This window comes from Ostrinia nubilalis (genome assembly GCF_963855985.1).
Source record: "Ostrinia nubilalis chromosome W unlocalized genomic scaffold, ilOstNubi1.1 SUPER_W_unloc_2, whole genome shotgun sequence".
NCBI lineage: Eukaryota > Metazoa > Arthropoda > Insecta > Lepidoptera > Crambidae > Ostrinia > Ostrinia nubilalis.
Genome location: NW_026973569.1, coordinates 460,599 through 475,763, shown reverse-complemented (window position 1 = coordinate 475,763; position 15,165 = coordinate 460,599). Strand labels below are relative to the sequence as shown.

General features: G+C 32.6%; 1 protein-coding gene across 1 annotated transcript; it reads right to left on the bottom strand.

The window, feature by feature from the left end:
* Positions 1 to 10,085: 10,085 nt before the first annotated feature.
* LOC135087391 (uncharacterized) lies at positions 10,086 to 13,941 on the bottom strand. The gene is made up of 4 exons (XM_063982158.1): positions 13,401 to 13,941; positions 13,000 to 13,104; positions 12,693 to 12,761; positions 10,086 to 12,397 (listed from the first exon to the last, which is right to left on the bottom strand). Coding segments are annotated over exons 1-4 (561 nt in total). The 5' UTR covers positions 13,403 to 13,941; the 3' UTR covers positions 10,086 to 12,012.
* Positions 13,942 to 15,165: the final 1,224 nt, after the last annotated feature.

The following is a 15,165-nucleotide window of genomic DNA, read 5'->3' as shown; positions in this document are numbered from 1 at the left end:
AAGCGTCACGGGAAATTATTGCCAAATACTATACGTAGTATCGTGTGCGGTCCATCGAACTGTGGGAAGACCAATTTAGTTATCAGTTTATTGTTACATAAGGATGGACCACGTTTTCGTAACCTGTATGTGTACTCTAAGTCTTTATACCAACCTAAGTACGTATTTTTAGAAAAAGTATTGGACAAGGTTGCAGGTACATCTTATAACAAGTATAATCATAATAGTGAAATTTTGAGGCCCCACGAAGCATTGCCTGACTCAATTATCATATTTGACGATGTTGCTTGTGAAAATCAAAACAATATACGCGATTATTTCGCCATGGGTCGGCATAAAAACATTGATTGTTTTTATATGAATCAAACTTATACTAAAATACCTAAACAACTGGTAAGAGATAATGCTAATCTTATTATATTGTTTAAGCAAGATGATGTAAATCTAAGACACGTTTACGATGAACATGTTGGGTCTGACATGTCATGGTCGCAGTTTCGTGAAATGTGCTCAACTGTATGGAGTAAACCTTACAGTTATGTGGTCATCAATAAGGATTGTGAACGAAACAAAGGCTGTTATCGAATGAAGTTTGATACATTCATAGTAATGGACTAAACTTTTTATAAGTATAGATGTTAAATTAGCAAACACTCAGTTTAATTAGAGAAGTCAAACAGAGCAGGAATCTTAATAATGGAACGAAATTTAAAGGAACAAATAGTAAAATCTGCTGCAGCTGTAAAAAGAAAAGTAGAAATGATTAAAGATGTAAAAAATTCAAATGATATGGCTTTGGACACAATATTTAAACCTATCATTAACCCGCTGAAACTATTAACAAACCAAACTGATGAAAAACGTCTTATAAATGAAGGATTGGAGCAAAATTCAGAAGCTAAAAGAGCTAAATACAGTGAAAGTGAAGCATCAAATACTTCTACTGAAGATTATGAAGATCGTGACAATGATGAAGACGATTTAGATAATATAGATGTTTGCAAAACATCTAACAAAACCCTTACTACATCGCCCTCGGTGGATTACGATGTCCATGAAAACTCATTTAAATCTCTTCAATCGTCACCGAGTATCAATAACGAATCTTTATCATGGTCGGTGTCATCTGAAGTGATGAGTGATGTACCTTATGGTATTAGAAATGTAAAGGGAAAGCTGATGCTCGGCAATACGCGTGTTCATGATGATGATCGCATTTTGAAAATTGGAAACCGTAGCCTAAAAAAAACTCCTGGCTTAAAAGAATTATTGTACAAAAAAACTCCAGATTTAAAAATGATTACAAATGAGGACTTACAAAATTATAAATTAGTACTTATAGATACCAATGCACACAAACGAAACTGTGATGCATCAAAACCAATAAACAGTAACAAAGGATTTAAATATATGAACGTGATCAAACCTTTGTTTAAGTTCTCTAGAAGTCACACAAGTAGTGTAGAAAGTCTCCCACGAGGTGAAGGTGTCGATATTTTGAAAGAAGTTAAGAAGGATACTGATTTGGTTTATTGGGATGATCCAAATGAATTAGTGGAAAGGTTAAAATTACTATTTGGGTCATGGGCAGCTGGTAACACTGGAGTACAAAATGAAATTTATTCAATAATAGAGGAATTGCATGAAGCTGGTATCATAAAAGATATAAAATATATAAAGCTCCCAACAGGAGGGTTTGGCAGTACTATTACACTACAGAAGCCGAGCAGACGGCAATGAATATAGATAAATTTGGTCATCACATTCATAAGCGTTTACGATTGTCTGAGTTTACTAATATTCTTACTGATGACACATTAGTAAGGTCAGATGCAGGCGACTTTGATTTAAAATCATCGAGATTAAAAGGATTACCAACCCCTAGAAAAGATGATGAGGCTGTAAATAAAGAGTATGTGGATAAATGTGTTCAAGATTTTAAAAATGAATTGAAAACCATTCAAAGTAATATTAAGAAGTATCTTAATAATTTGGAAAAATTAACTACTAATAATTTATCTACATTTTATTACACAAAAGAAGAAATCGATCGGATGATTGCAGCAAAATCTATCAAGAATGAGTAAACAAGATATAGTCAACGAGCTACACAAAGCAGCGAGAAGAAATTTCATCCGCCGACATACGATTATTAAAGGGATAGATGATTTATGGCAAGCTGACCTTATGGATTTTCAAAAATATTCATCATTTAATAAAGGATATAAATATGTTCTAGTTGTAATTGATGCTTTTTCAAAATACGTATGGGTTAGACCGTTGAAGTCCAAATCCAAACAAAGTGTTACGAATGCAATGAAAAGTATATTTATCGAATCAACAAGAAAGCCTAAACATTTGCAAACAGATCTGGGTACAGAGTTTTATAACGATTGTTTTAAACAGTTAACAAAAAGTTATAACATAAATCATTATTCCACATACTCGATTAAAAAGGCGGCAATTGTAGAACGAGTAATAAGAACGATAAAATCTCATCTCTACAAAGTATTTAGTTTATGCGGTCGTTATCAATGGTTTAAAAATAATTTAGATGCAGTTGTACAGCAGTACAATAACACTTTTCATCGGGTTACTAAATTCAAACCAATAAATGTTAATAATTCCAATGAGACTGTCGTTAGATCTAATATTATCAAAAGCCAGATTCCACAAACGCGTAAACGGTCAACTTTTCAAGTTGGCGACTTTGTTCGTATAAGTAAATTCAAAGGAGATTTTTATAAAGGTTATACACCTAATTGGTCTACCGAAATTTTTCGTATCATAAAAATTAAACAAACAAATCCTCAAACGTATCAAATTGAAGATAAACACAATCAAATTATTCTTGGTTCTTTTTACGGATATGAATTACAAAAAACTAAACTGCCTGATCTTTATCTTATCGAGAAAGTTATAAAAAGGAAAGGAAACAAACTTTTTGTTAAATGGTTGGGCTTAAGTGATAAGGAAAACAGTTGGGTTGACAAAAGTGAATGTGTGGTGTAGGTATATAAATAAATCATAAATTCTCCTATAACTCACTTTATGATAATCAATGAAGGGAGGCAGTGGTATAATTAATACATTGATAGATCATTTACCGTTTGAGTTACATTTACCTGGTTATCAATTTTGTGGTCCTGGAACTAAACTTCAGAAACGATTACTTCAAGGCGATCGAGGGATCAACAAATTGGACGAGGCTTGTATGCACCACGATATTGCTTATTTGAATAAAGACTCTGGTGTTCGACAAAAGGCTGATTTAGAATTGTTAAATATGGCTAAGAAAAGACTAAAATCAAAAGATGTTGGAAAAGGAGAAAAAATAGCTTCATGGATAGTTAAAAATGCGATGAAAGCTAAAATCAGAGCCGGTGGAGGCATAACATCATTTAAGAAAGGGATAAAGAAAATAAAATTAAAATTAAAAAAACTGAAATCTAAAGATAATAACTCGGCTATAAAATATGCTTATGCAGCTGCAAAAAAACTTTTCGGTAGCAAAAAAGGAATACGATTACCTCGATGTATTCCTCTTCCAAAATCTGGAGGACTTTTACCACTTATTCCTATATTTGCGGGGTTATCAGCTTTAGGTTCTCTTGCGGGAGGTGCAGCTGGTATAGCAAAAGCTGTTAATGATTCTAAAGCCGCACAAAAGAGTCTAATGGAATCAGAAAGGCACAACAGAATGATGGAAGCGGTAGCCCTTGGAAAAGGACTGTATATAAAACCTCATAAAAAAGGAGCTGGTTTATATCTCAATCCGTCAAAAAACTAATTAAGCGGCTACCTAGACGTGCGCTCACTAACCTGGATATATTAGAACATGCTAGTGATATTCCATTCTTTCGTGGTGTATTCATGCGAGATACATTACCTGCGAAACCAAATAAGATAGAATGTGCTATCATGAATTTAGATATTAACAAAAATCCTGGAACACATTGGGTGGCCTTTGTAAAGCAATATGATTACGTTGAATATTATGACAGTTTTGGTAATTTAAAACCACCGTTGGAATTAGTCAAATATTTTAATAATTTACCTATAAACTATAATTATGTACGATATCAAGCCTTTGGTACAATAAACTGTGGTCATTTGTGTTTGAAATTTTTAAGGAATTATTGGAAAAAACATTTATATAATGAAATTTATAAATAAAAGTATCAGTATAATAATGTCTTTCACTGTGTCTATAACCGGAACAGGAGCCTCCTTAACAACAAATTATTCACCAACTTTAGAGCTTCGAGAGGACTACGAATGCGGTCTTTTATGTTTTTCAACCTTCAATTCAATTCCCAACATAGATGAAAGAAACAACAAGTTTTACTATGGTGAAAATGAGATCATCGAAATTCCTGAAGGGTCTTACGAGCTTCAGGATATTTGTGATTATTTAAAAAATAACATCAAGAACACTACATTAAATCTTACTTGCAATAATAACACATTGAAAACAAATATTTATTGTTCTGAAGACGTTCATTTTAATAAAAGTGGCTCAATTGGTAAAATATTAGGTTTTGGAATGGAAACAATAAATGCAAATATAAGTACTGAATCAAAGTATCCTGTGAGCATTCTATCAACAACCATTGTGAGGATCGAATGCGATGTAGTCAGTGGTTCATTTGTGAACGGGAAAGCAAGCCATATAATTTATGAATTCGTGCCTAATGTACCACCTGGTTATCGAATAATTGAAATACCTAAAAATTTGATTTATTTTCCTGTCAACCAAAGTTCTATAAGTGCTATCAGCATCAGGCTGTTGGACGCTGAAAACAAAGAGATAAACTTACGAGGTGAAGAAGTACAACTGTATTTACATTTCAGAAAAAAATGATTAACTTCAATAAAAATCCTTCTACATTGCTTACTCCAGTCAGTTCTAAAAGAACATTCCAGAAAGACAGACCGCTTCAGCTAAAAAAGAAGCTAACCAAGACCAATAAAGAATTTCTCAAATTAATTGGTTTAATAAAATGAATATTTTAAATATATCTCAACAAACATCATATGATAACAGCATTGAAAGTTTCGAGTACCATTCGTACAAACCATACGTAACAAGTTTCAACAAGAATGATGAAATACGAATACCGATCAACCAACAAGACTTGTACGTGTTACCTTCACTTAGTAGTCTATATATCGAAGGTAAAGTAGTTGTGTATAACAGCACCACCAAAGAAAAAGTATCAAATGTACACTTCGTTAATAATCCAGGCTTATTTCTCTTCCAAGACATAAGATATGAACTTAATGGAGTTGAAATAGATAAAATTAAGAATGCTGGTATTACTACAACAATGAAATCTTACCTATCCTTAAATGAAAATGAATCCAAATGTGGTCGAGTTTGGGGCTGGTCAACCGCGGGAACAAACAATGCTAGTGGTGGAGCATTTTCTGCATCTATACCATTAAATAGGATACTAGGATTTGCAGAGGATTATGAAAAAATTATCATTAACTGTAAACACGAGTTAGTGTTACTGAGAAGTAATACTAACCTTAATGCGGTCAAGTTAAATGCAGGTGAAGTTGTAGATGACATAATAATCAATAAAATTATTTGGCGCGTTCCACACATCAAAGTTTCAGACCGTGAGAGGATAAACCTATTGAAACACTTGGAGAAAGATCGAGCTATTCCATTAGTGTTTCGTAATTGGGATCTGTATGAATACCCATTACTGCCTAAAACACGTAAACATACTTGGTCAATTAAAACTTCATCGCAAATAGAAAAACCACGATTTGTTGTAATTGCCTTACAAACCAATCGCAAACATAACGCTGTGTTGTCAATGGCAGAATTTGATCATTGTCACGTACGAGATGTAAGGGTCTTTTTAAATTCAACATATTATCCGTATGAAGGACTAAATGTCAGTTTTTCAGAAGAAAAAATTGCTTTATTATATGAACAGTATTCAAGATTTCAGCAGTCGTATCACGGACGCCGGTCAGAGCCGTTGTTGAGCTTGAAAGAATTCAGAGACGTAGCTCCCTTATTTGTTATCGACTGTTCAAGACAACACGAAACTTTAAAAGGTTCGATCGATGTAAGAGTTGAAATTGAAACAGACCAAGAGATACCAGATCAGACAGCTGCTTATTGCTTGATTCTAAACGATTGTATATTTGAATACAAACCTTTGAGTAATATCGTTAAGAAAATATCATGAATAGCAATATAATCGTAGATCTGCAAGGATTTAAAAATAGCAAAAATGAATTTATAATAAAAGAATTTGCTATAGCTACCCAAGAGCATACTCACATATTTTTGATTAAGCCTCCATACCCGTTCTCTTCATTGACTGCTGAAGAGAAAAAGCAAGTTTGCTGGATCGAAAAAAACAGAGGCTATCGATGGAGTGAAGGATATATTGACTATAGAGAATTTCAAAGACTTATCGTACCTTATTTAAAAGGTAAATATATCTTAGTAAAAGGAGAAGAAAAGATCAAATGGGTGCATAATTTATGTAATCAAAATGACGTTTTAGACGTAACTTGTTTAGGCGCTCCAAGTTTAAGTACTCTTTACAAACTTTATTGTTTTGATAACCCCACATTATTTAACTGTTTTACTCATAAGAAATATTGTGCATTAAAAAATGTGATGTGTATAAAGAAATGGTGTGTTGAAAAAAATGTAGCAGTATAATGTAAACTATTGAGTTTAAATTCTTTCTAAATCAAATCAAATCAAATAAATTTATTAAATATTTAAATTTATTAAATATTTCTAATGTACATATAATCATTTTCATTGTTTAATTCATAAAAATAATGTGTTTTGAAAAATGTATTTTGCATAAAACATAGAGTTCTCTAAATGGATATGAAATGTTTAATAAGGTGTAATGAAATGTTAATAAACTGATTATTTATTGATAAAAAAGGTTGTTTAATTTAACTGGAATACAAAATATGGAAATCCTAAGGCCTTTGTCCAGTAGTGGACGTCATTTGGTTGAACGAACGATCAAAATAAGAAGACACTTGTTACTGTAAGACTATATTTTCAAAAACACTTGTAATAAAAACACATGAAACCTTAATTTTATCGTCACCAAAAGAAAAAAAGAAAGAAAATAAAATTATTGCCTGATTAAGTTAATATAATAAGTACAAAAAGACTGATAATTTTCGGTTAATGTACTACAGTGTGATTGCTTCTATTCTTATAATTACATATTAATTTACAAGTTTGCGTTACACTTTAATAAAAACTTAATACTTACATTAAAACTATACACTTAAAAAACACTAAAAGTTATCACCACAAAGTTTTTTCGATATTTTTTGAACAAGATTGTCAGTGAGGTCCATGATTTCGTCGTATGAATCCTGGACCACGTATTGTGCGCTGATCAGCACATTATCCTCTTGGTCGGTGATTTCTGAGGATGAAGCCGATCCCATATCACTCACAATATCAATAACTTCTATTTTGATGAGCCTCTTTCCTTTCTGATTTTTCGTTATCACATAGGATTTCGTCGGTCCTAGTCTTCTTTTTGAAACACCTTTTTTATTCTTAGGCTTTTTCACTTGTCTTTGAACAGCGTGCGCGTGGAGTCTGGAACACAGCTCCGGAAATTCTTGCGTAAATCCCTCCAGCGGATCTTGAGCGTACTGGGATAACATGATGTCAGGAGATTGAGCCATTATCTATAACAAAATAAAGTTTCATTAGTAAAAATATTTTTAACGTAAAACAAAGTGTTACACAAACTTCGAAATAAATACTTACAAGAATAGAAGCAATCGCACTGTAGTACAACGTTCGTCAGAGACAAAGTGTGAATGGTAAGAAAATAACCGAGTTGAGGAATCAATCACATTTTGCTGAGTTTATAATTAATATCGTCGTCACTGACGACCTACATAATACTCAGCACGTGTACATAAACATGACAATCAGTATTGTCGAATGTTTCTTTTGCTTGAATTTTATAAATAAAAAAACAAAATATCAATTTAATTTAGCAGGTAAGGAATTTTGTAAGAAAACCAAAAAAAAATATTCTGAAAATGATTTATTTTTATAAGTAAGTAAAAAGTAATGCTAACAGAAAATGCAATATAATATTAAATTTAACAATAAAGTCTAAAACTAACGTACCTATTTTACATAAAAATTATTTATATTTAATATTTATTTCAGCTTAAAGTTATTTATTACAACAAAGAGCTATGCCCCCATGCCATTGTGGATATTTTGTCTTGCAATATAAAACGTTTGTCATCCGCATTTGACAAAGCAATCTTATTAACAGTCTGTGTAAAAATATTATGCTTTATACATTTAAAGAGAATATTTTTCCTACGCACTATTTTATCGTTTAGTAATGCGTTACTATAATCAGATGCCTCCAAGTGCTTAATAACATTTTTTCTTATTCCTTTTGCCTTTTTAATGACATTAGAATCAGTTTTAATGCAATACAACTTTGATCTCAACCCTACAAATTCAGTCATTATACATCCGCCAAGTTCGTCTTTGAATAGACCAGGTACTTTTTTGTTTCGAATCGGAAGGTCATACTGATTTTTCAGAGCGTAATTACTGGTATCGAAATATTGTAAGAAATGTTGCTTTATATCTACGTAAAAATCATTTGTTTCTATTTGGTAGATAAAGCTATCGGTGTCTGTATAGCATAGTCGTACTCTATCTCCGTAGTGAGGCTTTATTACAGAGTAATGAAACTGGTACATGTGACTTTTAGAAAGTTCTAAAACGGCAAAGCCAATGTAAATTGGTTTATCTAATATAATTCTTTCCGGTTTCATTTGAATAGCCACTAAGTTTTCGGAGAAAATGGTGGCGCTATGGAAGTTTGGTCGAGAAATTAACTTTGCAGCAGAGAGAGACCGGTTTGTTCGATTGGTATCGTCCTGCCACTGATTGACTAATTTGATGTCTACTCTACGTTCAGTGTCTTCTAATGTTTTCCCAAAAACAGAATTATTCATAAGTTTGAATAAATCTTGTTGGAATGGTGTTACTGCTTTCTTTCTCAGTTCTGTGTTAAGATTTATATATTGCGCTAAAAATTTGCTTTGTTTAAAAGTCACAACTCGATGAATTTTTTGTAAAATTAGACCATGGTTTAAACAAGTCTTTAAATGAACGTAGTGAATCACATATTGGTATTTTGAATATAAGTTTGGTACTAATTTAGAAGTTTTACCTCCCGGAGGTATGAATTTCTCCGCGCAAAATGGATAATCGTTGTGAATACAATGCAATTCTTCCGGATATAATAAATCAACTTCAAGAATAAACCCAAAATCCGCATCGTCGCGCACGTTCATAATTTGTAATTGATCAATTTCGTGCTGTTTCAAAAATCTGAAATGGGATACTGGCAAAGACTGGCACATACTATAACCATAAAGATTATTACAGTCGATATATATGAGAAATGAATCCGTTTTAGTTTCATCATAATTATCCATGTAAATATTATTCGCCTGAGCATGTCTAGTAGAACATAAACAAATTCCACCCCGTATTCCTTTCTGTATGAGACGTATAATTTCTAAGTCAGACAATAACTCTAACTCTACTCCTGTTTTCAGCAACATTGCGTCAAATGATAAGCTCGGAGCTGTTAAGTAAAAAGCAGGATCTAAGTGATATTGCTTTTTACAAACCGCTCTAAAATTTTCAAAGACGTCTGTTAGTAAATAGACGTCGGTTTTGAGATAAAGATCTGTATATTCTCCCATATTGCTTATGTTAAAAGTATCCCAAATCACTTGTGCATGCATGTAATCTTCATCGCTGATACCTTCGTCAGTTAAAGTATTATAGAAGCTTTCTTTGGGAGGAAGTTGTCTCTCAGAGAACGATCTCCAAGATTTCATGTGGTCGTAGGGATAAATACCTTTGCGAGTCATTAATTTAAATTCGTTTTCTTTAGCAAAACATTGTTTTAAGTGAATGAAATCTGCTTTGTCTAAACCGTTTGCTAATTTTTCTAAGCTTGTGCCTAGAAATTTAAACGAGTCTACAAATCTTAATTGTGCAAATTTCCCATCAGACATTTTTAAAAATTTTGTGAATGAAATATAGTTTTCTTTATTCTTAGGTATTACTTTAATAGGACCCAAACTATCAGCCAATTCCTTAATGAATAAATGACAATCATAGCCTGCTAAATTATGAAAAAAAATAGGAACTAGTTTTGGGAGACTGTACTGTAAATTGCAGTACTGGTGAGCAGCACCTCGGTAGCAGCCTGTCAAGTGACAATGGTCTCTTACTTTGTCAAATAGCAGGAGACTATTGCAAATATGACACACGTCAGCTTTGGCATGCATTTTGGCATCACTTTCGTTAAACACCATTGGCACTTCAACGTTTAAAATTTCATAAATTTTTTCTACGTCTCTATACAGACATTTGAGAAATTTTTGAACACAGTCGCGACCGCGGTACGAAATGAATCGATTAAGTTTGCTATCAAATGAGCAAACAATGCGATAAGCAAAAGCTGCTGGAATGTGTTGTGTACGATTTAACGTAAAACTACAATTTGGATCAGGCTCACAAGTCGTTATTGGTTTAAGTAGAGTTTCAAAGTCGGCGTACACCACAAAAGGAACATCCTGTTTCCGATTAAAATTTTTAAAATGAAGACAACTACCATGTTCCGGAAGCACGGTAGTCACACCGCAACAAGTGTGACTATTAAGTTTCTCTTCAGACGAAAAAAACAGCATACAATCATCACAAAAGTATATCGTGCCATGATGCTTTGTTATTTGAGTACGAACAAGACGTGACAAATTTTTTATTAAAACATAGTGCGATTTGTTTCCCTTTTCAAGTAATAATAAATTGATCCTTGTTTTTCTTTTAAACTCAGATCTGTAAATTGGACCCACAATGCGATTACTTTTTAAGGAATATACATTTATGGATATATTTTGATTATTTTTTTCAAATGTTCTTATATCTGTGAAAGTAACAGGGAAGTTTAGACCATCAATATTCAATACGTCTTGAAAATTAGGATAGGACGATGGACGATCTCCGTTGCGTTTTGCAGGATACAGGGCTGCGACAACGCTCCATAAAAAACAAAAGCTATCTTTGTTTTGGATATTGATGCATGCTTTTTTCTTTTTTAAATATAATGGCAAATCCATATAACTAGAACCTGAACCACTTAAAGGATCGAATTTATTGATATTAATCTCTACATAAATGTTATTTAGAAAGGCCCACCCACTGTCACGGTCCTGAAATTCTTCAACTTTTTTACACAAGTTATTAACAACAGAGTCAAATATTTGGTTCCAGTTAAAGTTACGATGTATTGTTATATTCTTAGTGGCAAAAGATTTAACGTCTTGGGAATCATTTTTTAGTAAAATGAAATTAGCAAAATACTCAATATTTATCTTTAAACTTACGTATTTTTTTAACGACTTTTCGATAAGACTACATAATTTTCCACGTTTACTGTTTAAAAATATATCCGGTAAAGTTGACTCGTGTTCCACATTTGCTGGAATTCTAAATGATGCAATACGACCTTTAAATGCAGAGGTTACCTTAAGTACTCCGTCTTCTACCGGAACCGCACATTTGTTTTTGTGCGCATTACTCCTCAAGTGACCTATCCAATGCGTATTTTCCACGCGGGTACCACAAGCAGTACAAAAAGGCATGTTATCAATACACTTTAAGCTGAAATAACGTCTTTAGGTATTTTACTAGTAAACAATAACGTAGTACAGTTAACGGGAATTACACAATTTATGAATTATACAACAAACTATGGCTTATAAATTCTAAAAGAAGATTTAGGTTTAAGATTTAACAGAAAATTAACGAGAGTCTAACTCTTGATGTTCATATATGACTAAACTTAAAAGCCTATAGGAAAATGCAACAAAAAATATATTAGATGCTATTTATTTTAAATCATTCTCAGAATAGAACTAACTAACTTAAAACTAAGATTTAAAGTTTATTTTATTATTATAAAATATTGGCTCGCGGTCTTCAAACAATTTCTTCGTGGTCTTCATAAATTTTTGAAGATCCCGCCACTGCGATGTTTCGGTGTTAAGCTGAACCTTCAGCGTGTGCAGCGTCTTCTTGTAGCGATCCGCGGGCGGCGTCTTGAGCGCGTCCCTGGTGTTGTAAACACGCACCTCCACGTAATAAGCGCCCTCGAGCGGAACCGTTCGCCGCACGACACCGTTGGCCACCTTCGAGGTCAGGCTGCTGTCCAGCTGCTGACGACCGACTTTTAGTCGTTGAGAGTTTTCGATGGCGACACTTTCGTCTTCGTCGGATAGTAGCCCGAACAGATCCGTAGAACTCTTCGTTGGAGCTCTGAAAATTAAAACATTAAAAGCATTATTTACGACTTAAAATAGTGTACATGTATTAAAATATCAATTGTTTGTATTTTCCAAATCGGTATTTCTATCTAACCTAACTTATTAACTGCACTGCCTAGTTAGTTTATCTCTATTATGTGTCTAGTAAGTTGGCTGGTAGAAAATACCTATTAATTAGGTCCTCTGTTTAAATATAATTTATTAGGCAATAAAAAAGATCGAAAACAACATTTGTAGAAAAACATCAGATATGATATCTGCATAAAGCTTAACAAATTAATACTCACCGAGGTCTAGAAGCTACAGGTTTCTTTTTCAGCGCTGCTGGCTGCACAGTTTCACACTCAGAGTCTGATCTGTGAAATTAATAAGAAATAAATTAATAAACTTGCGTTATGAGGTTGCATTTTTTGATCACACATTTTTGCCTTAGCAAAGTAATTGCATGTAAAGATGTAGACATAATACTACAGAATATTTAATAATAAATACTCCTAAAAATTTTAGTAGTTACATTAAAATAATCATACTATGTTACAATAAAAATATCATACTATGTTAGTTACATTAAAATGATCATACTATATTACTTACCTTGATGAAGTTGGCGCAGTCTTCCTCTTCTTCGTATGTTTACGAGGGTTAGCGATGATGGAGGTGGAACTCCCACCGAATGTGGATTCAAACTCTGAGTCAGACCTGTAAAGATAATGACAATTCAAAGTCACATAATTTCCATCCTGTGCAATGAAAGTACACTCTGCAACGAATAGTAAACGAACAACAGTTTATAGTCAGCGTCAAAAATATGTATATACTTTGACAAACGCTGCAAAACATTAAAGTTAGTTTTAAATCTTCAGTGCTAATGTATTAAACTTTAAAGTAACATGATTTACATGATGTTTGGCTAACTATTAACTAAACTAACGAATCTCTCCATCAAATCTAAACATATCACAGTTAAAAATAGTCAAAATAAAAAATATACTCACATATTGAACACTCACAATTTACTCAAGATGTGACGTCACTGGAGCTAGTTCCTCCTTCTGAAGCACTTCGAAATACAGAATGAAGCTCATACTGCGAGCCCCCAAATTTAAAGGGAAAATATTGATAATTCAGCAATAAGGTTAGGCCCATCGCAAACGTTACGTACCGAGAAAACAATGCTCCTATGGAGTAGTGGCGTACCGGTAGTTCGGTACGCTATAACAGAGGTTGCATGTTCGATTCCCGCTCAATACAAAATATTTGTGTCATGAACATATATTTTTATGTAACATAATATTCGAAATTTATTGAAAAAATATTATCACTTTCTGCAGTCGATTTATACAGCTTGCGCATTGCGTTCACGCCGGGCCTAATGCTTATGCACACTCAGGTATTTACGAAAACTGGGGCGATGACGCGAATTCCTGTATGAAAATATACTACGGTGAAGACAAATTAAATATAATTACAAAATCACGATTTGATTTAAACTAAAACATAGTAAATATTGCATGATTTTGTGGGTATATTTAACATTTCAAAATATTTGACGTTGTTAGTTTTAAATTAAACTTGAAATGATAACATGATAATTATCTTGATTTACTTAATATAAAATATAAGACTAAGGTTGATTTGCACCAATTTACCTATGACCTTAACTATGACAATGACCAGTTTGTCCACACCAGGAGTTTGAGACAGATTTTTGACGATTTTTAAAGTTTAAATAAAATGGTGCAACTCAGCCTGATTGCAATTATTACGCTTCCGAAAGTTAGTTTTACAATGTTTTGGTTTGTTCTCATAATTCATTCGATTGATCATAATAATGAAGTACATAGTTAATAAACTTTACCTACGTAATTATTGGTAAATCAATATAATATGTTTTAGTACTGTAGTAGTAATGTTCTGAAGGTTGGTTGGAAGAGATCGCTTTTTAACGATACGACACCGTAACAACTTTTTTGGTGTGCAATAAAGAGTATATAAATTATCTATCTACATCTTAGGTTTGACTTCTTTGCCTTATAACTTTTGTTTGATAGTTGTTGGTATGTGGGAATAAAAACAGGTTTTTATCCCTCACTACAATAATTACCTAATTAATAAAGAGACAAAGCCATGGTATAATTGTTTACTCGTTAAAATATCATCAACTTAGCAACCGGATGTCGGACCATTTCAATAGATTTATAGTTGAATAATGCAATTTAACAATTTACATAATTCTTACATCACAGTGCAAGCTATAAAATCATATAAAGAAATGGATTTGTAATCATTTTTATAGCACGTCAGTATGGTTTGTATTTATAGCAATCAAAGAGCTCAAGCATTATGAGAATGTGACGTCAATACAACAGCATTGCAACATTGCGCTTTATGTTACAGTTTGACACAGCAAAAATGGTATGTTAGTCGACGTTCTGATAATAGTGTAAGAGCCAAGGTTCATTGCAGGGACGGCAAACCAAAGTAAATTTTAAAATGTGTCACATCATTTTTAATTTAACGTAACCAATACTTTATATTATATTACTAGCTTTTTTCTCTCATTTTATGTTTAAGATAAGTCATGTCGTCACTTATTTATTCTCAAAAAGATGGATTATGATGAAAGTATTGATAAAAATATGTGATGAATAATTGCATGATAAAAATAAATAAATTAGTATTTATATTTATTAAATAAACCCTAAGCTTTGAGATGAAAATGTATACTAGTCAACCTATGATGGATTAAATTAAAAGATT

Excerpts from the sequence above, each read along its gene's own strand:
- LOC135087391 (XM_063982158.1), bottom strand. Across the intron at positions 12,762-12,999 it reads ACTGCGCCAACTTCATCAAG|ATCAGACTCTGAGTGTGAAA; the intron begins GTAAGTAATATA and ends TTAATTTCACAG. Across the intron at positions 12,398-12,692 it reads CCTGTAGCTTCTAGACCTCG|AGCTCCAACGAAGAGTTCTA; the intron begins GTGAGTATTAAT and ends TTTAATTTTCAG.